At 44.0% G+C, this 26162-nt stretch overlaps 1 protein-coding gene across 4 annotated transcripts in view; it reads right to left on the reverse strand.

Moving 5' to 3' along the window:
- Kmt2a (lysine methyltransferase 2A) overlaps positions 1-26162 on the reverse strand; it is a 77090-nt gene that overhangs the window by 29886 nt on the left and 21042 nt on the right. For all 4 annotated transcript variants that reach the window (XM_029481723.1, XM_029481722.1, XM_029481724.1 and 1 more), the window contains exons 2-13: positions 18296-18365; positions 12826-15476; positions 12276-12453; positions 10849-11083; positions 8683-8747; positions 7855-8238; positions 7632-7705; positions 6886-7017; positions 6292-6405; positions 1819-1965; positions 1432-1527; positions 1090-1210 (exon numbers count right to left, since the gene is read on the reverse strand). In XM_029481723.1, the coding sequence (XP_029337583.1) occupies positions 1090-1210; positions 1432-1527; positions 1819-1965; positions 6292-6405; positions 6886-7017; positions 7632-7705; positions 7855-8238; positions 8683-8747; positions 10849-11083; positions 12276-12453; positions 12826-15476; positions 18296-18365 (4267 nt within the window). The remainder of the gene's footprint in view (positions 1-1089; positions 1211-1431; positions 1528-1818; positions 1966-6291; positions 6406-6885; positions 7018-7631; positions 7706-7854; positions 8239-8682; positions 8748-10848; positions 11084-12275; positions 12454-12825; positions 15477-18295; positions 18366-26162) is intronic.

Here is a 26162-nt window from a genome sequence, read left to right on the forward strand (position 1 = left end):
TACAATAAACCTTCTCCCCAGCCTCACCTCCGAGCAGACGTCCTCACTGTCATCCATTCCTGTTCTTACAGCTTTCATATTAGAACTCAGACCAGTGCTTTCTAAGGCCAGCCTCTGCAGGTCTGACCGGCCCGTGCATCCCCAGAGTGTTCACTATTTCATCAACATCCTTAAGCAGTGCTGCTCACTGCATGTGGAGTGTGGCGGCACACACCTGCAGTCTCTGCACTGAGGAGGAAGAGGAAGTGTGGACTGCACAGCGGGACAGCGACCCAAGTGATGACAGAACGGTGGGAAGGAGGAAGGGGGGAAGGATGAGTGGGAGAAGAGACTGACAGGAACATGTCACCTGCACTGTAAGTCATTAAAGTTGTGGGCTGGATGCGCAGTTGCAGTTTTAGCAGTTATTTTCTGCAGTGCTGAGGACTGAGGCCTGGGCCTTGCAATCGACAGCGAAGAACTCAACTGAGCTACATCCCCGGCTTTTCCCCCTTCATTGTCTATTCTGAGACAGGATTACTAAGTTCCCAGGGCTGGCCTTCTACTCTTGCCTCTGCACCCTGCCTGCTCAGATTACGGACCTGTGTTAAGGTCAGATTCCTGGTGTAATTACTGAGATAAAATGTTTACATACCACCTGAACTCATTTCTGAAATCAAGTGTGTATTTACCACATTTTGGGTCTACTGTTTTATTGGAGTAGTTTCTAAGTAGCAGTAACAACATCCCCATAATTCTCCCTATATTAATTAGAAAAATGGTCCAAGTTGCCGTCTATGTAAATAAAAAAGCAAGAAGCACTAGGAGGTGGCTGCACTTTCCACCTCTGTACTTGGGAGGCTGACGCATGCGAATGTCAGTGACTTAAAGGTCAATCTGGTCTACAGAGCGAGTTCAAGGATAACCAGGGCCACATAGAGACCCCATCTTAAAACAAAACAAAACAAAAACCTACAAAACAAACAAGAAATAAAAAGGCAGGAGTAGAACATGTGTCTAGCCCGTCTGAGACACAGTGAGGAGGGTCCCACGTCCTTCCACAAAGTCCCCACAAATACTAAGCAGGACCAGTCACTCAGTACTAGGTACCTTTAGCAAAGAGTTTGGCACAGTCATGGCACAGTGAGAAATCGTGAGACCACTGTGCGTCCCACCCTTTGCCTGGAGTGGTGGAGCCACAGCTCTTGCAGCGGACACACTTGGTGCAGATCTGGAAATGAATGAAAGGCACTCAGTAGGGATCTCTTGAGCTAGCGTCTTCTGTTATTTCAAAGCCTGGGGATGCAGTTGTTCCTGATCTGATTTCTTTACTGAGATCACTGTGAAGCAGCCGTCATGCTGGCAGACTAAAGGAGGGGTATCCTGCTACAAGCCACCAGCCTCACCCAGCCACCACGATGCTTGTGGAAGGAGCACGGTGTGTGTACCCACCCACACTTTCTTTTTCTTCGTGGGTTTGGTGGGGTAGTTTGGTCCCAGGCACTCGGGGTGATAGCTGTTTCGGCACTTGTTACACTCCAGCAACTGCTGTAGGGAGACAACAGCCAGAGCACAGGTTACACCACCCTCCCCGCCAAGACATGCCAGGAAACACAGAGGTTCACACCCCAAAGCCACTCAGTAATAAGGGAATTTATCACACAGATTTTACTTAATTTTGGATTTTCTTTCCAAAAATTAAAAAAGAAAAAAAATCAAAAAATTATCTTCAGTCAGAAAAACTGTCAGTAGACAGTATATATTGACACAAATTCCCAGTACAAGGGGCTGGGAGGGGGAGGGAACAAGGAAACCCCTTGCTGCCAGGACTTGGTCTACCTTTGTAGCCTGATGCTGTCTTCCACACACATGGCAAAACTTGCAGCGGCGACAACACCAGTTTTCCAGCTGGTCCTCCAGAGGGCGCTCATTCTCCTCTAAGCAAAACTTGTGGAAGGGTTCACAACACACTTGGCAATACACAAACTGTAGCAGGAGGAGAACAAAGCATGTAGGAAGGGTGCACAGAGAAATAATAACTACCATCTATACATCCTGTGGGCCCTAGACATCCCCTGTGATAGCCCAGGGCAGCAAACGTGAGTCTTGCATCTTACAGGACACACATGAAGAAAACTGTACAATGACCTCCTCATCCAATGGACACATATTCTGTCTCATAGCTGACACTATCAGAAGTATAGCCTGGCTAGGGTGGTGCACACCTTTGGTCCCAGCAGTAGAGAGAGGCAGGTGGCACTCTGTGAATCTGAGGCCAGCCTGGTCTACAAAGTGAGTTCCTGTCTCAAAAAAACTATTGCCTAAGATTACTTTTGAGATATGTATAACAATACATGAAGTAAAGTAAATTTTATTTTTATGCCTCTCTCAAATATTTATTTAAGTATAGGTATAGGCAAATATCCTAAAACTTGAAAAGAAAGAACAAAAAGGAAATACCTAAAACATTTCTGGTCTCAAGTATTTAAATAAGAGATACTTGACCTACACTTAATTCGACATAAAGAATTATGCAGTTATTTAAGAGCAACTCAGAGTTCAGACAACCAAAATAGGAATAGCAGAATCAAAAATGACCAAAAAAATCTAAGATTTAACAGGGCATGGTGTAACACACGTCTGATTCCAGCACTTGGGAGGCTAAGGAGTGAGGTGAGAGTTTGAGGTGAGAGACTGGCCTGGGCCACACAGAAGGCTCTCTGCCTCAAAAGAGGAAACAGAATGTGGTAAATGCAGAGAGACCCCAAGAGAGGTGTAGACAAAACTGTGCAAAGAGGAGGTGGGTGGGAGGAGACAGGGTGCGTTAACATGTGTGTTTTAATTCCTTCAAACATTGCGAGAATGAGCTACACTTCCCAGCTCTAATTTAAAAGTACATCTTATATTGGCAGAGGATTTTTAAAAATACAACCACCAGTACTGCTCTTCCCACGGACCTCCAAGTTTAATGGCTAGCACCCCAGGGTGGCTCCAATTCCTGAGAATCCTAGGCCTGTGGCCCCGAGGATGCTGCGCTCATGTACACACACTCCCAGACAGAGACACCTACACGTGATTAAACATAATAAAAGTAATGTTTTAAAAATGTAACAACCCTCAATTTTCTTCTGATCAAACAAAGAAACGCCCTGTTTTTATTACAAAGACAAGTGGTCAGACTTAAAGAGGCCTACAAGTAAGTACAAGCGTGTATCAGTGTTGGCTTCCTAATCTTGATGACGATACAGAGGTTACACAAGTGTGTCCTATCATAGAGGCAGAATGGCTTCTGTTTGCAACTTGCTCAGTCTTGAGAAAACAGAACATATAACATATGTATATACATTTCATTTCTTATTTTACACTTGATCTTAGTTGAAAGACTGGGAATCATGTTGTATTTTGGAAAAATACATACATAGAGGCAGAAACAGACAAAGGACCTCTATTCACATTTGGAGAATCTAGGCAAAGAGTACTAGGTTTTTTATGTTTTCCTATAAGCTTGGCCTAAAATATGTTACCATAAAAAAGACTTAATGGAAAATTCCTCAAACAGTGGTCACAATTAGTAGTAGTATAGTGCACACTGTGCTGGGCACTCTGATTCTTTTTAAAGACTTATTTCTAATTTTATTTATGTGTATTATCCTCAATGTGTGTGGGACAGCAGCAAAGGCCAGGCTTGGAACTGGATCCCTTGAGCTGGAGTTGCAGTGAACCACCGGATGTGGGGTGGGACCTGAACCTGGGTCCTCGGAAGCACAGCCAGTCTCTTCACACTGAGCTGCTCTCGGCCCCAATTCTCTCTTTCCTTTAGTCAGGGTCTTCCTACGTGGCTCTGGCTAGGCTGGAGTTCCCAAGGACCCTCTGCCTCCCGAATGTGGTGGTGAAAGCTGTGTCATGTGTTGGCTCTTTCACTCCATTTTCTTTTTATTTTATGGTTTTGCAAGCAGGGTTTGTCTGTGCAGCCCTGGCTGTCCTGAATGCCACTTTGTAGATGAGGCTGGCCCCAAACTCACAGACATCTGCCTGCCTTTGCCTCCCCAGTGCTGGTACTAAAGGCGTGCATTGTAACAACCAGCTCCCAATACTTTCTTAAATAAGGAATTCTGAGATTGCTATGCACAGCCCTCCTCCTCCAAATCTGCTTACTCATAGAAACTGAAGACTGAGGTATAAAAAAAGCATTTCCTTGTGGGTGGGGCATGCTGGGAGGCAAAGCACTTGATTATGAAGGTAGACTTGGAGTAGTCACCAGGCATTTGCAGACTGAATAGTCTCAGTCTCTGTTATGTCTGAAGCAGCCTTAGCACTTAAAGCACTTAGGTTCACACAGGCTCTAAGAAACTATCTTCTTAAACAGTGAATACAGGGAGCAACTCAGTGGTTGTCTGTGCTAGGGATTGAAGGCAAGACCTTGCACATGGGAGGCAAATGCTTTACCACTGAGCTATGCAGGGACTCATTGTGTACCTTAGGCTGACCTCAAATAACAATCTTTTTGCCTCAGACTCCTAAGGATATAAGCCAGCATGCAGAGACTACATACTTTAAAATATTCATCCAATCAAATATAATCATGCTTTATGGATATTTTGCAATCTGATATTTCTAACCAGTGATGTTATGGGTCTATTAACATCAAACTATACTATCACATTTGCCATTATATGCAAGCCCTACGTCTTTAGCCAGGGCTCTACACTAATTTAAACTCTTGAGTTTTAAATACTGGAGCTAGAGAGATGGCTGAGTGGCTAAGGACACAGACTGCTCTTGCACAGGAGCCAAGTTTGATTCCCAGGTCCCAAATATAGGCTCCCAAGTGTCTGTAACTCCAGTAGCAGGGGATCCAATCCCTCTTCTGACTCCTGAAGGCAGTAGGCATGCACATGGTGCACATACGACATGCAGCCAAATCATCCACACACAAAATAATAATTTTATTATATATACATACCTGGCAATTTATCTAATTACTTTAAAAATAAGTACCTAGCATGCAATAGGGTTAAAGAATGCGCCATTCTACAAGTAAACACCATTTGGACCGGAGAGATGGCTCAGCAGTTAAGAGCACTGACTGCTCTTCCAGAGGTCCTGAGTTCAATTCCTAGCAACCACAAGGTGACTTATAACCATTTGTAATGATGCCCTCTTCTGGTGTGTGTGAAGATAGCTACAGTTACATACATACATACATACATACATACATACATATACATATACATTTATACATACACATACACACACATATATATTAATTATATATATAATATATAGTAATTCTTAAAAAAAATAAAATAAACACCATTTCCAAACAACTCACCCAAAAGATAAGACCACTAACTATATTTCTTCTATTGGGAAATCTTTCTGTACAATTTTTTGTTGTTGTTGTTTCATGGTCTCTCTCTGCAGCTCTGATTGTCTTAGAGCTCACTTTGTTGACCAGGCTAGCCATGAACTCACAGATATCCACCTGTCTCTGTATCTGAGTGCTGGATTAAGGGTAATAATGCCAGCACACCTGCACCTGCATCCCTCTTTAACTGTCAGTGCTTGGTCACTGGGGGCTAATGACCATCCCACCATATGGACTTATTTGTCATTTTTAAATAATCTATCTCTCTTTTGCACATTTTCTGCTGTGTATTTTTCTACTTTTTTTTTTTTTTTGGTTTTTTGAGACAAGGTTTCTCTGTGTAGCTCTGGCTGTCCTGGAACTCACTCTGTAGACCGGGCTGGCCTCGAACTTAGAAATCTGCCTGCCTCTGCCTCCCAAGTGCTGGGATTAAAGGCGTGCGCCACCATGCCTGGCTAATTTTTCTACTTCTTAATAATTGCTAAGAGCTTTTTATACTCATAGGTATTCAATATAAAAACCAACAGCAACCCTTTTTGTTCTAAGAGCAAAGTAAGAACTCTATAATAAAGACTAAATTAAAGAGATGAAAATATTTACTACTAGATTCCATCTTAAAATTTCTAAAATCTAAAAAAAATACTCAGGGGCTGGAGAGATGGCTCAGTAGTTAAGAGCACTGACTGCTCTTCCAGAGGTCCTGAGTTCAACTCCCAGCAACCACAAGGTGGCTCACAACCATCCGCAATGAGATCCGATGCCCTCTTCTGGTGCGTCTGAAGAGAGTGACAGTGTACTCACATACATAATATAAAGAAATCTTTAAAAAAAAAAACCACTAAGTAGCCGGCTTAGCAGAAGACAGAGCTAGCTGCTAACTGCCAACAAGAAGAGCACAGCACAGTGGCATCACCACAGAGGGGACAGAGAAGCAGGCGCCTTACCTCTACATGCCCACTGCTGGCACAGAGAAAGCACACTACCCTGGGTGTTATGGGGACAGAGGTCAGGATCCCTAAGCCTCCCATCTCCCACACATTTTCTGCTTCACAGTCTTCCTGTGGGGAAAGAGACAAAGATCACTTATGAAAGCTTCGAAGTGTCAAAACCAGGACAAACAGCAGAAACACAGAGTCCACAGAATGCCAGGAGCATTCACAGCCACTAGTCCAAACATGAGCAAGCGCTGCTTTAAAGCACTATAAACTTAGACGCAAACTATCTGTTGAAAGCCCACTACTGGTGGGACGCTATGTAAACAGTTGCAAAGATACACCGAGTCTGAATGCACTGTGCTTTGCTGATTCGGGTAACATGAGTTTGAAATAATTCTCTTCCTGGATGCTGCTCAGGATGCCTGTGCTTTCCCACCAGTTCACAAACGGGCCTCAGGCTAACTAGGCTTTCAGGTACCTGAACCTGCCTGTTAGCTGGAGTTCTTATTCATTCCTCTAGTGGGCGCTGTTTCCCTTTGAACGCTCACCTTTTCTTTAAAGGTCATAATGTTCAATAAAGGCATGATCACTAAAGACTTTTACCTTAAAGTCCACTCTGATCCTGTGGACTCCATCTGCTGGGATTTTCTGCTTAGAACTGATGCCATTCGAGAGTGGGTTGAGGATGTTCAAAGTGCCTGCATTCTCTTGTTTACTTACTGGAGGTGGCTTCTCCTGAGATAGAAGATGAATGTAGAAAACAATGACTTGCCCTCATATTGCAAGAGGGGAGAATACAAATGCCTATTTTTAGACATGGAAACATTTTTCAGAGTAAGAATCCTATAGAAGGAGAGGGAGCTAAGTGTGATGGGTCACACTGGATGGGGAAATAGGAGGATGCTGGAAGTTCAAGGCCAGCTTGATGTACAGAGTGCGACCCTGTCTCAAAATAGAGGAAATGTAATCTTCAGAAAAGTCTAAAATTCTGTCTCCATCCAGAACAGAAACAGTGTGCACAGGTACGGGCTGCTTTTGTAGACAAATGTTATTAACATATATACATAGATAACATGTATACAGAGGGCAGAAACCATGCCAGATGCTGTCAGAGTAAGCTGCGGCTAGACTACAGCATACCAGGCCACAATGAAGGCAAGTCAACAAAGCTAAGAGACCAGAAAACAAACCACCAACCAACCAAGAGGGGCAAAAGCTTACACCTGGATTTTGGGAGACCCCACTGCCATCTCCAGAGAAGCAGGGGGACAGTTTCATTCGGGCCAAGGTTCCCGGCACAGACCAGAACAAATGCATCCCTAAAAAGGCGCAGCCAGCTGCCCGCTCACCTTGTCCTTTGGTTTTTGTTTTACAGGGATACTTGGGCGGGGGGCCACTTTTTTCTGCTTGCTTTGCTCTGGCCCTAAAGGATTCAAAAGAGATTTTGGTCAGATGCTGGGAATGAGTACTTTCAGACTGACTGGCCTGTGAGAGGGCCACACAGACTGTCTTCTAGACTTCAAGGTGACACAACCAATCCGGCTTTCTGTTCTGCCACTGTCCGGCACTCACCTGGTTCTGGGGGTGGAGGTTGCTTTTTCTTGGGCTCACTTGGAATGGCCTTGGGAGCTTCTTTTTTCTGCGGTGCTGTGCTAGGAGGCTGAGGGGGGACGACTGCTGCTGGCTGGGAGACCTGCTTGCTGGACTTCCGGGATGCTGGCGCGCTGACCTGTTTGGGTTCAGGCGCAGGGGCAGGCGCGGGGGCACCCCCTTCTTCACTCTTTTCTTCCACAGGCTTTCGGGGTGGAGGCTCGCTGCTGCTCTTCTTTGGGACAGGCTCCTCCCGAGGTGGCGGGGCAGCTTTCTGAACAGGCTCCAAGGGGCTCTTCGCAACAGTGCTCTCTTTGCTCTCTTTCTTTTCAGTGGTCTTAGACTTTTTCTCTTTCTTTTTCACAGCTAGGAGAACAAAACATGATCATCAATGCATAAGTGAGGAAAGTTTCCATGGGAGGAAAAAGCACAAGAGCTCTGTAAGAGTCTCGTCCCAGTCTCCTGCAGCCAAAGCAGGTACTCAGTCTCCACAAAGCTGAGGCCATGTTGATCAGGTAATACAGGGAAATTTTATTGTTCTAGCAAATGAGCAGAGCTATAATTTTTACATGAATTTTAAACAAGTGTCTTAATTATGGAAAATTTCAAACATACCCCAAAATAAAGAGTCAAATGAACCCCCATGTACCTATCATCCAGCTTCAACAACCACCAACTCCCCGGGAGAGAGCAGTACTTTAAAAGAAAAACACAAACAAAAAAAACCTAGTATTCTCTTTACACTGAATGCACACGGCTGCATGACATTAAGGTACGGGACATCACGGGAAGGAGCTCGCACACCACTACCTTTAGTCTGCTTCTGAAGGGAGGCTTTGGAAGGCATCCACTGCAGATTCTGACATTTCCTCATCCTAGGGTAACAAAGGATAAAACATAAGACAAACTGAATATAAACGAGAAGAAATGAAAGAAATGCTTGCTTGTGTGTCTGCAGAAAACAGTGGGTCACCACCCAGGGTCATTTGACAGGACAAGGACTTCTTAGGGTTCAGTTTAGTTTGAACCTTTAAAATTCTTGGGTTGAAAACTTTACCAACCTTTAGGATCTAAAAGGACCAAATGTCATATAATCTTTGAAATGGTACTCAAATTTCTTGTAATTTAATATGGACTTGTACCCCACACAGATTACCCCTCCCTCTTCCTGCCTGCCTTCTGTCCTTCCTGCTTTGAGACAGTGTCCCATACAGCCCAGGTTACACTATACAGTAGCAGTGATCCTGAACTCTTGATCCCCCTGCCTCTGCCTCTCAAGTGCTGGCATCAGAGTAGACACCAGACATGATGATCAGTATTTTTTACTGTCAAATAATTACTGCTCTCTTATGAGATATAATATTCATGTCCACGCATCAGTAACTAAAACTCACTGAGTCCTTTGCTACTAGAAAATTACAGGTGTATCTCATGATGTTTTACCCTATAGTTTAAATTTTACAAAATTTAAACTTAATTTGATTCAAACTGTACTAAATCCATCCTCATCACTCCACAAATGAATAAATTCCAGGCCCCAAACAAAGGTTCTATTTTTGGAACTGGGGAGTGAACATCGGGTCTCACATGTATAAGGCAGGAAGTCCGCTGTGAACTACATGCCTTGCTCACACTCAATACACTGTCACCTCAAAATGTAGCTTAGGCACCTTTTTTGATTTTTTGGTTTTTCGAGACAGGGTTTTTCTCTGTATAGCCCTGGCTGTCCTGGATCTCACTTTGTAGACCAGGTTGGCCTCAAACTCAGAAATCCGCCTGCCTCTGCCTCCCGAGTGCTGGGATTAAAGGCTTGCGCCACCACGCCCTGCTCTTAGGCACCTTTTTTACATTATGCAAATTAAATTACTACTTGCCATTAACATACCCAAACCGAAATTCCTGCTTAAATCCAGAAACCAAAACACAGAATTTTGTCTTTTTGAGATAGTCTCAGTGTATAATCTAAGTTAATCTTGAACTCATAGCAGTTTTCCTGCCTCAAGCTCCCTATGCTGGGGTCACAGGCATGAGCCCCCACACCCATCTTAGGACTGCCTCCTGTCTTCTAGAGACCATATTCCCTGCGAGAATGATGGAGCATTTCTCAACTACAGTTTATGTTAATCACTTTAATGTCACTCATTCGTAAATATCAAAGTGCCAGGCACTTTTCAGGAAGCCTGGTCGCCAGAAGTACTGTTCACATAATTCTAATACATTTTAAACAAATCATCCCAAATGGCAGAAAGTGTACCCCAAAATTGACTGAAAAAGTAGTTTATATCTTTAAAACCTCCCTATGCCAGGCTGAGAGTATCTCAATGGCAGAGCCCTGGACTAGCATGTGTGTGGGTTCAAGCCCTAGCACTGACCACCCCCACCCACAAAATAACCCGTATGAATGGAAATATTTTGAAAGAGTCAGAAAGTCGGAGCCGGGCGTGGTGGCGCACGCCTTTAATCCTAGCACTTGGGAGGCAGAGGCAGGCGGATTTCTGAGTTCCAGGCCAGCCAGGACTACAAAGAGAAACCCTGTCTCAAAAAGCAAAAAAAAAAAAAAAAAAGTCAGAAAGTCAAATGTATACTTGACTGAGGGTCTTTCTTTAAGAAGAGACTATTCAAACCTACACTAATATAATAGTCACTAGTCCATGCAGCTATTTAAAGTTAAAAAATTAAAACTTATTTTAAAACATGTAGTTCTTCAGTCACACTGAGCACTTGTCAAGTACTCAACGGCCACGTGTGGCCACTAGGTGCCACATGAACTAACCACAGGAAGCACGTTTCCATTACTGAGACTCTCCTACACTAGACGGCATGGCTACAGAATACTTACTCAGCTCGGACCTTATCTCGTTACAAACGTGAACTCCGCATCTAACTTAGAGACCCAGCAGGTCAGTGCAAGCACACCAGGTTGTCACCCCGTGTGACAAACCATGAGGTCACTGCCTCAGAGGAAGACTCACTCACTTGCAGCATTGCTTCTTTATATTGCGGCCACCAAACTTGGGCTTGTCCAGGCAATTAGTGCAAATGCCACAGTCCTCAGGCACCTGGCAGCCAGGACATTGTCCGCACCGCCTTGATCGCCGCCCTTTCTTCACCGGGGGCTCCTGAGGTGCCTTGTTTCTGGTGACAGGCTTAATTGGTTTGATGGGAGGAGCAAGAGGCTCAGCATCTTCTGAGCCAGCAACTGATGACTTGTCTGTTAAGAAAACCGTATCTTTAGTTCCAAGGGAATTTCTAACACCTTGAGAAACCCTCAGAGTCCCTTTGTATCATTAGATACATTAAACCTCACCTGGATTGCTAGTCAAAACAGAAGAATTTACAATATAGTCATACACAGAACTCAGAGGTGTTCAAAATAATTATCTAAATGCTTTTCAACACCTTCAACCGATAGCTTGATGAAAGCAAAAATCTCAGTGCGAAAACAAAACACCTTGCCTGCAAGTCAAGAGCAAGCTGAGAGCTTCTGGGAGCTCTCTAGATGACTAACCATCAGGAGAAGGCACCCAGCACTGCAGAGTCAGGTGGCAGTCATGAGGACATGCCTATCCTGGTGGTTGTTTTGTTTTTGTCAACGTGACACAAGCCACAGTTATCTGGGAAGAGGAACCTCAATTGAAAGCATGCCTCTGCCTGCAGACTAGTTTGTAGGGCATTTTCTTGAGAAGCGACTGATGAGTCGGGGCCCAGCCCATCATGACTGGTGCCACCCCTGGACAGGTGGTCCTGAGTTGTATAAGAAATAGAGGCTAACAGCCGAGAGGATCGAGGCAGTAGGCAGTGGTCCTCCAGGCTCTCAGCTTCAGTTCCTGCCCTGGCTTTCCTCAGTGACTCCGTGGTACCTAAGAGTTATAAGATGAAATTAACCCTTTCCTCCCCGGTTGCTTTTGACCATGGTGTTTTATTCAGAGAAGCAGTTGAAAGCCTAATTCATAGAGTGCTTCATAGACCTCTATTCCAGGAAGTGTAAAAGACAAGGGCTCCAACTGCTGTGTCCCGACAACCACTGGTACAGAGAGGTCACGCTCAGCACAGCTGCCTCCAGGCAGGTTCTTAGTGTGGCCAAGACAGATGTCAGTATTGTTTCTGAGAGAAGAAATGACTGACAGCCTTGTCAAGCCTTTCTTCTACTGCACAGCAGTCTAGGAAGGCTTTGCCCATTCTTCTTCCCTTTCAGGACTCACACTCGCATCAGCATCTGATGGCTTACAAGTCTTCCCTGGGTACCTTTTCTTTCTGTGGCCCTTCCTCTGACAAAATCTTTATATACTTAACGCCCTGCAGCTATCTGGCTTTGGTCTGTTGTTTGGTCTAAGGAACTGTGACTAGCCCACCAGCACCTGCAGAACGACAGCGAAGCTCCAAGGTCGCCCTCCCTGATTTACCATCATTCCCCATGGAAGACAAAATTTTTTCTCGTTCTTCCCACGGTAAGGCACTCAAGGTGGGCATGTCATCAGGAAACACAGCTCGTTTGCGGCCAAGGGCCACAGCAGCTCTTCTGCAGACATGTTTAATCCGGGGTCCTCGAACAGAGGTTTCTGATGAATCACTTTCTTGACCCTGAGTATGAAATAAGCCACAAATTAAGACAATCATGCATGTTGCAATTACAACGAAATGAAGCCGAAGTATACCTGATCAATGTATTATAATCTATCGGCAAAGCATACAACTCGGAACTAATCCTAGCCGTTAGGTCGCTATATGGAAACCAACTACTCCTCCACCCTACCTATATTGTCCCTTCTATGTTGCTGTAGAACATAATTTTCTACTTCTTACAATGCTCCAGGTCCTTGAAGGACCACTGCACATACACCCCGCCGCCTAGCTCCTATAATTGATGCAGCTCAAACATTTAGCCTAACCCAAACCTGCCCCAAGACGGGGCTCCATGAACCTGGCTTTAACATGTGAGGCAGGAAAGAGTACCTGTGCTTTGGGCTGGTCAGTCTGTTTGAGACTCTTACTCTTCTCAATCTTGCAGAGCTGGGCTTTGGCCTTTTTTAGGAGGCTGGCAACCCTCTTGTCAGTCATTGGAAGCTTGTCTGCCTGAGCCAACATGGAGCCTATGGAGGAAGTGGAGTGTTTAACAGTGCTAGATGAAGGAGCGGAAAGGCAGGGGGTTCTCTCCTTCTCCAGGGATGGGGCAGCTGGGCCGAGGTCCAAGTTGTTTTTTTCCAGATTTCCTCTCCCTTTCTTTATAAGAATTTTGGCTTTGACAGCTGTTGTGTCCCCAAGAGTCACAGGAGCAACATCAGCCCCAGAATCAAGTGACGAAGACTTCTTCCGCCCTGTTGCTTTTTTGGCAGAAGATGAAGTGCCAACATCTTCTCCAGCAACCTTCTCTTTGGAAACCCGACCCACAGGATACAAAGCAGAGCTACTCTGAATGTCTGAGCCCTTTTTCCTTTTCTCTTTCCTTGATTCCCGCTTATTCTCCTTCTCTCTCTCCCGGTCTCTCTCTCTACTCTTGTCCTTCTCCACGCTCTTGTCAGCATCGCGATCTTTGGACAGCTCCTCCGGGGCTGTGTCTTTCTTTCTCCCCTTCTCGGTCTGAGAGCCTGGGGTGAACCATGGGAAGAGAGCAGGGCTATTTGACGAAAATGGCTCTGCCGGAGCACTAGTCTGCTTCCTTGCTCTCTGATTTTTCTCTGTAGATTCCCCAGACTGAGTTAGGGAATGAGAAGGAAAAGTAAAAGTTGGGTTTAAGGCACTAGCGGCAAGAGGACTAACGGGAATGCTTAATGAGGAGGAGACAGAAGACGGGGGAGTGAGAGGTGACAGCTCAGAGGTGCTAAGCCTTCCGCTTCTTGTCCTCATGGAGTGAGAAGGTGATCTTGGTTCAGACCGAATCGGACTAAACACTTTCCTTTTCCTTTTTCTATTAGATACTCCCGAAGAGGACGCTCCAGAAGAAGTCCGATTACTAGGCAAGGTCACAGACTCAAATATTCTAGAGTGTGCCTCACTTGGAGTAAATCTGGGAGCTCTCAGAATGGGGCTCCTTTTATGAATATCAAACCTTGTTCCAGAATGGAGTGGTGAAAACAACCGGGCCGAAGCGGCAGTACCAGATGCAGAAAAACCAGAAGCAAAGCCGACATCCTCGGGAGTCAGCGGAGGGGGTCGGAAGTTATCAAATATTGGTTTGCGAATCAGACCTTCTTTGGCATACTTTGCTGAGGAAAAGTACTGTGGCTCTGACCTCGAATGTTTTAAAGAAGTCCACCTAAATGTTGGCTCCCGCAAAATAGATTTCCGCTTCCCTTGCATGGGAGCAGCAGAAGCAGGCAGGAATGGTGATGCTAAGGGGATGGTGGGAGGCATAAGCCAAGGTGTGTGGTCAGAGATGCCGGAGGCTGGCTGCAGTGGAGGGGGAGGGGTGAGCAGAGGCGGAGGTGGCGAGGAGGAGGTCTGCTGCTGGGGGGCACTTTGTAGAGTTGGTAATTTTTTAGTTGCTCTAGATCCAAAGCTTCTCTCAGACATCGAATACCGTCTGCTTCTCCTATCATTACTCTCATTTTCTGGGGACTGGGAAATAGGCAGTGGAGTATGAACTTCAGGGGTATTACTGCGCTCCTCGGGAAGTGCCTGGATCTCTTCAGAGGCCTGAGATTCTGAGGTGGTATCGATACTGGGGCTGCTGGATCGGGAGGAGTCTGAAGACATCTGAGAGGAGTGCTGGGAGGCGGCACTGGACTTCTCAGAGGATCCACAGGACGTGGCGCTGAATCTGCTGTTTGGGGTAGATTCTAGGCGTGCGATCTTAATTGGAGGGTCATAATCCTCGTCCTCTATGAACCGTCGGGGAGTCTTGATGATCCTGGAGGAGATGGCGCTGACCACAGGCATGATGAACTGTCGGATATTCTTGACCTGCGTCTTCACCTTCCTTCCCTGCAGCTGAGCCGCTTCTTTCTCAATTTTCTTCTGCGCCCCCTTCTTTGCCCTCTGCAGGAGTTGCTTAGCAATTGTGGCATCTGTCCTTTTACAAGAAGGAATAATCCTGACCGGTTTAATCCTTCGAGGGCTTTGTCTGACAACTGTCTTATCTTCTTTTGTGAGAGGGGGTGTTCCTTCCTTGTCTTTCCGGACCTTCTGAGGCTTTTCCAGTTCAGAATTAATGAGAAGACCTGAAGGGGTCTTTATCCGTTCTGTGGATGGAGGCCTTCCTCGCCGTCTTACAATCTGCACCCCCTTCCTTCCTATTTGGAGCTTCCCTGTCTTAAACTTAGACTTGAGAGGAGACAGTTTACCTGCTCTTAACTTTTTAATCTTTGTGGCTTGCTGGAACATAGCAGAAGGGGTCCGTTTAACTTTTTTCAGGCTATCCTCTCTGCTTCCTTGTGTTAACTCTGCAATGTCCTTTCCATGTGTGATTTTGATTTTTACCCCAGGGAAGGTAGGAGGTCTTCCTCTCTTCTTTTCTATGCTCTTAGAATCTTTCTTCTTGATTTTATCTGCAGATTTGGTCTCTGATTTGTTTAGAGGGGAAAACACAGACGGGTCTGAGAGGATGGCTGGGTTCCGGTCAGAGCCACTTCTAGGTCTCCCGCGAGGTTTTCGAGGACTAGCTTTAACTGTGTGTGGAAATTAAACAATGAAGAGCATATATTTAGCTGTGTAGTTCAGGTCTTAGATAAGCTGAATATAATTTAGCACAGGCCATTTTGTAGCGAGCTCATTGGGACTACTGAGTCAATGCTACATCTTAATTGTGCTTAATTTCTTCTCACCAAATATTTACCTCAATGACACAGTAACACCCCACCTGAAAAAAAATCTAATTACTTTTTTGACATAAAAATCAAAATAAGGTTTTCAATTGAAGTGACCTAGAAAACAGAAATTTCTGCTCCTCAGATGAGCAAGATTTTTATTCCTTTTCTAAAATTAAAAATAAATAAACAAACAAACAAATAAATAAAATAACCATTTTTTTAAAATCTGTAATACATTGTTCAGTTCATTCACAAAGAGTGGCAGTTCAGAACATATTTCAAAAGCCGAGAATGGAGCTCAGGAGGCTAAGACAGAAAGGCTGACAAGTCTGAGGTTAGCCTTGAGCTACACAGAAAAACCTGATCTCAAAACAAAACAGAGCAACCACACCTAAACAAAAGCACACACAAGAAAAACACCAACTCAACCAAGATGACAATGGACATTCCAACTCTTCAATCTGTAACTGACTTTGAATAAATCTGAACAATATCAATTTTCATGCAAAGAGGCGCCTTCCCGGGCAGCTTAGCATCCTGTATTTTCAATTGGTTCTGGTAGAGTAAACTAAGAAAGGCTTACTTCAGAAAAATGCCTACTCACAAGACATCGGCACAATCACCAGCACGGAGCACGAGAGCTTACAAAAGCAGTCAGTGGCTTGTGTGATGTGCGCCTTAGTCTATGCTTTGCTAAGGCTTCTCAAACTAGTTAGTCCCAAGATACAGAAAGATTTAGCCCCAGCTGATGTGAAGGTCAAATCAACAATTTATGAAGACAGATCACTGCTATTTCAGATAAAAGAGAAAGCTAGGTGTGATGGAGCACACCTGGAAACCCAACACTAAGGAGGCAGAGGCAGGAAACTACCCACAAGTTCAAGGTCATCCTGGTCTGCCTATGGAGTTCTAGCCAGGGCTACATATTGAGATCTTACACACAGGAATCTCCAAAATTATAAAGATGTCCAGCCTGCTACTATGAAGACAGCTAAGGAGCACAACTTCCCCTAACACCTAACAGCTTGCACTGAAAATGCACTAAGAACTGGCTCCAGCAGCCAGGCATGATGGCTCACACTTACACTTGTGACCCCAGGACTTGCCAGGGCTACTCAGTGAGTTCTATGCCAACCTGGGCTACAAAGTAAGACCCTGACTCCAAAAAATCCCTATGGTTTGGCTTTTGTTTGTTTTTTAAATTCTTCCTTAGCTTCTCAGTGTTATATAGTACAACCTTCTCGCCCTTCCTAGGCATCAAAAGAGCTTTCCGACACTATGAACATCTGTGCTGTGGAGCTGCTTGGCAACACAACAGAAACCCACCAGGTCCAGTGGCTGAACCTGAAACACAAGTGCAGTACTTACCAAGTAGCATAGGCAATTCCCCTTAACAGATTAAGAGTTTACAAATCAATTCTCAATGTATACTAATTATAACCAAAGCACTGGACTATAAGACAGTAGATAACACTTCATCTAAGCAATACATAGCCAGATAACAAGCACGACAGTTAAGGTAAACTGATGCCAGAAAAGCCTCCCTGAGGCTGTAGACTCGACTCCTGAACACCGTGGGGCATTTCACGGGGCTGCCAGACTCGTTCAGCAACCCTGAAACCACTTCTATATCACTTTTTAAAAGAAGCTTTCACAGGCAAGTAGAAAAAGCAGAGCAGAGAAGGGTCCTTACTCGGCTGCCTAGCTTCTTACACTCGAGGCGCACACTGGCTCAAAGCCCTGTCCTCATTTTTATCAACTGTAAATGAAGAGTTAGAGTAAGAATCTTCTACAGAGACTTAGATTCCATCATCTCTTAAAGAAACCACTGCTACCATCTAAAAAACAGGGCCTCAGATACTGACTGGTACCAGTAACCAGGCAGGAATACCATCACTGGGCACACAAAAGTTATCAGCTTGGGTGTTTAATTGGATTACTACATAATACTTAATGACTTCCAAATGAGACCCAAATGTCAGCAACCATCACAAACTAAACAGAATAAAAACATCTAACAATAGAATATTTTACTAGTCTGTTTATCCACATAAACAAAACCTTACTAGAAGTCTAGATACTGACAAGATGAGGAGTGGGTTTCCCATCAACAGAGCCTCAAGTCTTTCCTCCAGCTCAGTGATCCAAGCTAATAAAGGTAAAGTCCACTGACTATCTTAGGAAACTGCTTGTAGGTCTAGAATTTTGTTGAGAACACTGATAAACAATGCTAATAACTGGAAACATCCGCATAATTTTCAGTTTCTTTATTTTAGTACAGCCTTTTAAGGGTTAGGTAAAATGGTATCATATAGTGTCAACATGTTTCTGGTTCTTTGACAATAAAACATTAAATTTCATCTACCAAAAAACAAGAGCCAATTCCTCCCCCCCACACACACACACAAGCATAAATACTACTACAGAATAGAACACAATAAATTTAACCAAATTTCCCAAAATCATTCTGTAGAAACCTACTTCCCATGCCCAAGTATTACCCAGGAACACAGAGTGAAGAATTTACAAGCACAGGCAGCAGGAACCAGTCGGCCCAGTCTAGCTCACAGTTTCCTAGCCTGGGCTGCAATCATCCTTACTCACAACAAGGCAGGAGGAAGCCACACTCTCCTAACAGACAGAATGCAGATCTGTGACACATGCTTCATTGGCCATACCTGAAGGAGACCTTGTGGGGCTTCGCACTCTGACTTCTTCATCTGAGCCAAAACCTAAGAACTGCTCATCCTACAACAAAGGAAAATTATTTTAAAATCAGAAACAAAAACATAAATGTGAATAAATCCAAAGGAAAGGCCTAGATGAAACAAATGCATTGGAAAGTTGGTGTGTGCATCCCAGTCATCAGTATCCAAACAGTCTATAAAGTCACGGCCTCAGTCACAGAGTACACAGATTACACATAGTAGCTGTGCAATCACTCAACAACGCATAGAAAGCTTATCTCTGGTGAGCATTAGATAAGGGATAGTCCTGAATTTCAAACTATAGATACAGGTCCAAACCTTTCAAAGATAATTTTAATACAAATAAGCAAATCAGTATAAAAAATACACAGCCACAAATATAACAAGTCCTTATAGCTACAGACATATAGGGAATAATAACATAACCCTATAATGGTCTCTTGCCTGCTAAATATCAGAGACTGTAAGTGCCTTAACTGTCAGCTCCTTAATGCAGGAGCAGCTATTCAGATGTGATTTCTGTACATCTGAGATTGGAGAGTCTCAACGTGCATTTTATGGTACCACCTTAAAATGCCCTGTGGTAAGAGATGTAATGGTGGGCAGTAGTGATGGCAACAGGAATCATAAACTGACCACACACGGTGACAGGAAAACCTCTTATTGCCAATTCTGCTTAGAGAAAACAAAAGCAAAAACTCTCCTTACCTTTAACTTTTAACCTACCTTAAAAATACTAAGAATCATTTAGGCTATTTTGGACAAGTTCTCAAGAAAAAGTCTATTGAAACATCTGATTGTATGAATTTACTGAATCAGAAAAAAGTTCTTTCTAGAAAGACAGAGAGAGGGAGGAGGAGAGGGAGGGGGAGAAACAGAGGGGGGGGGCAGGCGCGAGGGGAGAGAATATTTCAGATTCCACAAACAAACAGCACGATCCCAGAGTCTGGTAAATCCCCAGCTGTGTCCCAACATTTAAAGTCTCCAAAGTTTCCTCCTGTGGACAGCGCCAGGACAACAGGAGTGCACTCCCACTGAAGAGCTCTTCCTCAGTTTAAAACTAGAGCCAGGTGCTAACAAGGCCCTTAACCACTTACCAAGCACATGAAACATTTTAGACAAATCAGCAGTTCAACTCTTAAAGGCTGTAGGCAGCATTTTTCCCTCTGAGACTAAGGTGAAAAGGTATTTTAAAAGTCTCATCTGTTAGGAGCAGTGGCTGATCTCTAGAGGGCTCAGTTTTCTTTCTTTCTTTCTTTCTTTCTTTCTTTCTTTCTTTCTTTCTTTCTTTCTCTCTCTCTTTCTCTCTCTCTTTCTTCATTCCTTCCTTCCTTCCTTCCTTCCTTCCTTCCTTCCTTCCTTCCTCTCTCTCTCTCTCTCTCTCTCTCTCTCTTTGTTAAAGATTTATTTTATTTATATGAGTACACCATAGCTGTCTTCAGACACACCAGAAGAGGGCGTCAGATCTCATTATGGGTGGTTGTGAGCCACCATGTGGTTGCTGGGAATTGAACTGGGGACCTCTGGAAGGGCAATCAGTGCTCTTAACCGCTGAGCCATCTCTCCAGCCCCTGGGCTCGGTTTTCATTCCTAGCACCCACTCGGTGACTCAGCCACCTAAAACTTTAGTTCCAAGGGGTCTGATGCTCTCTTCAGCCTCTCAGAGCACCAGAGCAGTACACAGTACACAAACGTAAGTGCAGGCAAAATATCTATATACACACAAATAAAATAAAGAAGGAAGTACTTAAAGAAAGATGAGGGCGGGAGGAGGGTATAGGGGACTTTCGGAGAGGAAACTAAGAAAGGGGATAGCATTTGGAATGTAAATGAAGAAAATATCTAATTAGAAAAAAACTTGAAATAAAAAAAAATTTTAAAAGAGAGAAAGATGATAATCCCAGGTAGAGGCAGGTGAATTTCCATGAGTTCAAGGCCAGCCTGGTCTACAGATCGAGCTCCAGAACAGACAGAGATACACAAAGAAACCCTTTAGGACTCAGCTCTGCTATTCTCAGGCTATGTAAGTGTTGACAAGTCACTTTCTCCCTCCATTTCTTTTCTTATTGAGCACTGAGAAAGGGAAGCAGACCATTTATATAAAAATCACTTCTAAAAGCAACATGCATATTCCTATTACTTTTATTAGGGTTGTAGTTGAAGACCAAAAGTCTAGCCAAATGACCTGCCCAAGATCACACACATAACAGGTAACAATCAAGGAACCTATGTTTAAAGTGAGTGCAGTTATTGCTGTTGTAATCTCTTCAATACCACAATAGTTAAATTAAACCTATAAATAATTGAAGGGTTCAAATAAAGTACCCACAGAACAAAACTATCTATTCTACAACTAAAGCCACAAAACACCCATTTTCAGATCCTTCAAGCTTCTGGTCCATCTGTTCTTTGTTTACATCAGGCTCATCTAACACCCTGCCAATCCGTGTATTTCACAGTGTCTGCATATTGCCAAATGCACCCAGCAGGCCACACCCCTAACTGCATGAGTCTTATACTCCAAGCTCAGTGCAAGCAACTATACGTGAACAGGTGAGATATTTATTTGTTTTCATGGAAAAGAGATGAATACCATAGTGCTCACTGTCAGCAACTGTAGTGGGTCACCATGGGTACTGCAAATGTTCCCAAAGCCTGTCTGTACACTCCTAACTGTAAAGTCCTACAGGACAGTGCGGGCCCCACTGAGCTCTCAGGCAGTCATTCAACTGTCAATGTTCAGAGTTTTTCCAAGTATTTTCTAAACTGATAGGAAACATTTGTCTCAGAATAAGATTTGAACAAGAAAAGAATGTGTAGTCAAAAGGGCTGTGCTGCTGGCATGGTGGCACATGCCCTTAATCCTAGCACTTGGGAGGCTAACGCAGAGTTTGAGGCCAGCCTTGTTTACATAATGAGTTCCAGGATACCCAGTAACACACAGTGCGGACCCTTTCCCCTAAAGGCTATATTTCAACCCAAGAACCGTTTATTTGGTTGGTTGGTTGTTTTGTTTGTTTGGGTTTTTTTGTTTTTTGGGTTTTTTTTTTTTTTGCATTTGAAATATATACTTATTTCTTGACTACGCTTTAAAGTAAAAGTACACTCTTCAGTGACCCAGACCACCTAATGAGGACAAGGGCTGCCATTGTTATGTCAAAGTCTCTTCCAACTCTGAACTTCAAATTCTACACTAACTAAGATTCCTAAGTAAACACATTTTTAAAAATAGCCAAGAACTTAAGGGAAGCCAAGCTGAAAATGCCCTAAGCAAGATACCCAGCAGAATACCAGTAGAGACTGCTATAGAAGAAGTCTTCACCGCTGTACACTACACTCCCATCCGAGTTGGCTTCTCAGCTGGCTGGCTCCATTGCTCACCTTAGTCAGATACCAAGGACCATGTAATGTGGTAGCAGTCCTAGCTTCCCAAAAGATCAAGGCAGTGCACACACAAACACAGGCACTGCCACACCCTCACACCCAGCACAAGCCCAGCTGAAGACTCTGAGCAGGAGATACTGTGCTGCACATAGCCAAGGGGTCCTAGGGCCACTTAGTACACCGAATTTTCCTTTTCTATTTCTTTGATGTTTTGTTTTGACACAGGATCTCACTCTGTAGGCCAGGCTGGTCTTAAACTCAAGAGAGTTCCTCCTGAGTGCTGGGACTAAAAGTGTGTGCCACCATACCCAGCCAACACACACACCCCTTCCTTCCTCAGGGCCTCATCTGAGGAGCACAGCATTCCTAGACAACGTATAGGCAAGAGCCGGAAACCTGTCCCTCGAAGTCAATGATGCTCCTGGAGGCTAGGCTGCTTAGAGTTCAACAGTTTTCTTAGCTCCAAGATTGAAAAACCCCTAGTCAAGTTGAGCTCTATAAATAATATTGAATCATATTTAGTGTCCGGTGCTTTATGTTAAAGTAAGTTATCCAATGTCATCCCCTAAGTAGAATTCACTACTCGTAGCCATAACTATAGGGCAGCTAGTTAGGACCTTCCAAGCACACTCTTACTATTAAACTCCCTGGCTCATGAATACTTTATGCATTCTATTTGTTGGGAAATGCCTTTAATCCCAGCACCAGCACAATGAGGCCAGTCAGGCCTACATTGTAAGGCCCTATCTTTGAAAAAGAAAAATAAATTCTACATAGTGAGACTGCATTTCAAAAAGACTGTTTTATTTTGGTAGTGGTAAGAATACACTTCCCACAAGAGAACCTCAACCCAAAATAATATTACAGCTAATAATGTTACATACAAAACTTAGTAAAAGCATTTAGAAAATTACATGGAAATCTGTGCCTCACAGAATTATATAAGACTAGGAAAACTTTTCAAAGTGGTACTTCATCTCCTGGGTCTCTTTAAACCACCCACACACGTGTCCTACCCAGAGCTATATTCCAGATGAGAAGTCGGAAACTAGACAATTCCTGTTTCCAAGCAGTACCTAAGGCAAGGATGGGCAGGCACAACCTCAGCTTTCTTTCCAAAAACCAAAGTTTTGTTAATGTGAGAACAAAATATGACTTAACTCATAGTCCAGAATAAAAACATGCTTACATTTGGGAACTGCTCATTCTTCCTCTTATGTTAGTATGCGCTGGGTAAGAAACACTCAGTAGATTTCAAAATTCTCCCAAAACATTACCACCCCGTCACTTACAACATGGCGTCTCTTAGGGCTCGAGAGCGGAGATCTGATCCTCTGTAACCACCAGGCATGGCAGTTCATAAGTACGGGAACAGCCTTATGAAATGCCATTGTTCAGACACTTAATCATTTCCTCTCCCTATAGCAATTAAAATAGTCGGTTTTCTGTGCCTTTCTTAATGCTTCCCAATTTACCAGTCTGGAGGTTGGGGGCGGGTGTGGGGGGGGGGAAACCGCCTCCTTAGAATCCTTAACTTCTCAAGCTAAGGTGGAATGCCGCCAAAGCTACATTGAAAACATCTCTACTGTGACAGGGAAGGAGCTCAGCGGGGAGAGTAGCTGCCTAGCAAGCATGACCCCCAGCACGGCGTAAGATGCAGTGTGATTACACACCTCTGTATCTCATCCCACTTAGACGTGGGGCAGGAGGATCAGAAGTTTGGGGCCATCCTCATCTACTCTGCATAAGACACTCAGTCTCGGAAGAACAACGACAGCACAAATGATAATACCCCACCTGTGATACCAGGTGGTCTTCCTAATACCTAAGCCATCACCACCAACCATCCCAACACATCTCTATTAAACAGGCTCTGTCAGCCCTGGCCTGAGATGGGCAAGGCCTATCATGACTCACTCTCTACTCCTGCTGGTTCCTGGGAACCTTACATCATTAATACGTGCTATACAGCCCACATGTGCCTTTTAGTAACCGTTTCTCAGCATCTGTCTCTAAAATGTCTGAAAACTCAAAATCCTCCAATTACAATAGCTTTACTGAATCCATGAGAAAAAAAAAAAATCAAAGAACATAGTATCAAAATCACCCCCGTGGAGCTGGAGAAGTGGCTTAGAGGTCAGAAGCATGCAATGGTCTTCCAGGGAACCTGAGTTCAATTCCCAGGATCCACATCCAAGGCAGCTCACACTTGCCTATGACTCCAGCTTGAGGGAGACTGATGCCAGCCACAAGGCGTCTGTGGGCCCACTAAACATGTAGAAAAGAATCCTTCCTGAGGGGTCGGAGAGGTGGCTCAGAGGTTAAGAGTGATTATGGTCTTCCAGAAGACCAGAGTTCAGTTCCTAGCACCCACATTAGACAGTTCACAACTACCTGTAATACAATCTTTAAAATAATAAAAAATAAAATAAAATAAAGTAAAATAAAATAAAATCACTCCTGACACACTCACTTTGTGAGACACTTGCTTTCAGGCGTCTAAGTTGGTCTAAGTTGGCATCGTTATACTTGGTTCAATCTGATGAGGAGGCCACAAGAACTAAGAGACGAAAACACCCAGGAGGCAAGCTGTATATTTTGGCAGCTACACTTTAAAAAGAGTAACACCTCCCCTGTGGGAATTTATTCCTGTTAGCTATCACTTCTGTTGGCACAATTCCCTCTGAGTCTCTTGCTACTTGCTATAAAATACCAAGGTTTTCTGTTGTATTTTAAAGACTCACACTCATAATTACTAGTACTTAATTAGACGGGATTTTTCTTTTCCCTAGACGGGGCCTTTGCTATGTAACCCAAATTGGCCCCAAACTCATGATCCTTTTGCCTCAGCTTCCAGTGCACGAGGACTACAGGGGTGTGCACCATGCCTGCTTAGTCCAAGGGATTCCTTTTTAATGTGTTTGCTGGGGTGATGAGCTGGCCTAGCAGGTAAAGGTGTTTCCTGCCAAGCTCGATGGCCTCTGTTTGGTTTCCAGGATGCAAACAGTGAAATGAGAGAGCTGGCCTGAAGGCTGTCCCCTGATCTCTGTATGTGTACATATGACACAAAACATCACACACATACAAGGTATCACACACATTCACACAAAAAAAATCTAAAGAATCCTTAGGGACCAGGGGTTGGAGACTGTATAGCTCAGTGGTAGAGCATATACTTAGCATGCACCATGTTCTTCTGGGTTTAATCAAATAAAATAACATATACATGGAATGCATAGGGGCTAAGTTAGGCCATAATGAGATAGCGGTTTACAGCTATTAGAGAGGCCAGTATGACAGCAAGAGCTGGTGAGGAAGGAAGAAAACTAAGCCTCTCTCTGTGCAGAGTAGGTGGTGTGTAAACCAGAACAGCTATTTAAAAAAATGGCATGACCGTGCGTCAGAAAACTAAAGATGGAACCATGAAACCCTCCCATCCTAAATGGGTGCACAGCGAAGGAACCAGGTTCATATGCTGAACGAGTGTGTGCCCCTCAGGCCTCATTAGCAGAAGATGATTAAGGAAGATAGGGCCCGTATCTACAGTCTGCCTTTCAAAGGTAGGAAATTTGGCCATTCTCAGTGACATTACACACAGTAAGCCAGACGCTGAACTTTAAGTACTCTGAGCACTCGCTTACTCGTGGCATCTAAAGGGAGAGCAGAGAAGTGATCTGAAGCTGAGGGAGAGGAAAGAGAAGAGGCTGACCAAGAGGCACCCAAGGTTTTGGCTCTAATGGAGGAATGAGTTCATGTGATGATCTACAGTGTGCAAAAGTAGCCACAGGCGATAACGGAGGATGTACTTAAAAACTTCCAGAAAGGGGCCAAAGGGGCTGGAGAGCACCCACATGGCAGCTCACAACCACCTGTACCTCCAGTTTCAGGGGACCTGACACTGGCATACATGTGGTTCACATACTTGCATGCAGGCAAAACACTCATACACATCAAAGAAACACAAGTTAAATTAAAATATAAAGACTGCTTTGGAAAAACATAGTTTTTAACAGAGACACCATAAAAATTAAGATGCTAATGAATATACTAAATCTTTAGTGTGATGAACTCTTTCATACACACACATTTGTAATCCCGCTGCTAGGGAAGTAGAGACAGAGGGACACTTGGAGCTTACTGGCCAGCCACTCTAGCCCAATTGATAAGTTTCAGGCCAATGGGAGGAGTGTCTCAAAGGAAGTATATGATATTTCTGATGATGCTGCTGGAAGTTGTGTTTAGGGGGAGGGGAGGGCTGAGACACCCTACAGTAGAGTGCTTACTAACACAAATAAGACACAAAGTCCTAAATTCAATTTCCAGAACCAAGAAAGTAATGTTTTAGGTTTGTTTTTTTTTGTTTGTTTTTTTTTTTTTTAAATCTCATCCTGCACACAGGATGGATAGGATAAAGTTTGCGAATGAGACCAAGTGTTTTTCTGGCCCAGCAAAT

Source organism: Mus caroli, chromosome 9 (assembly GCF_900094665.2).
Source record: "Mus caroli chromosome 9, CAROLI_EIJ_v1.1, whole genome shotgun sequence".
Lineage (NCBI taxonomy): Eukaryota > Metazoa > Chordata > Mammalia > Rodentia > Muridae > Mus > Mus caroli.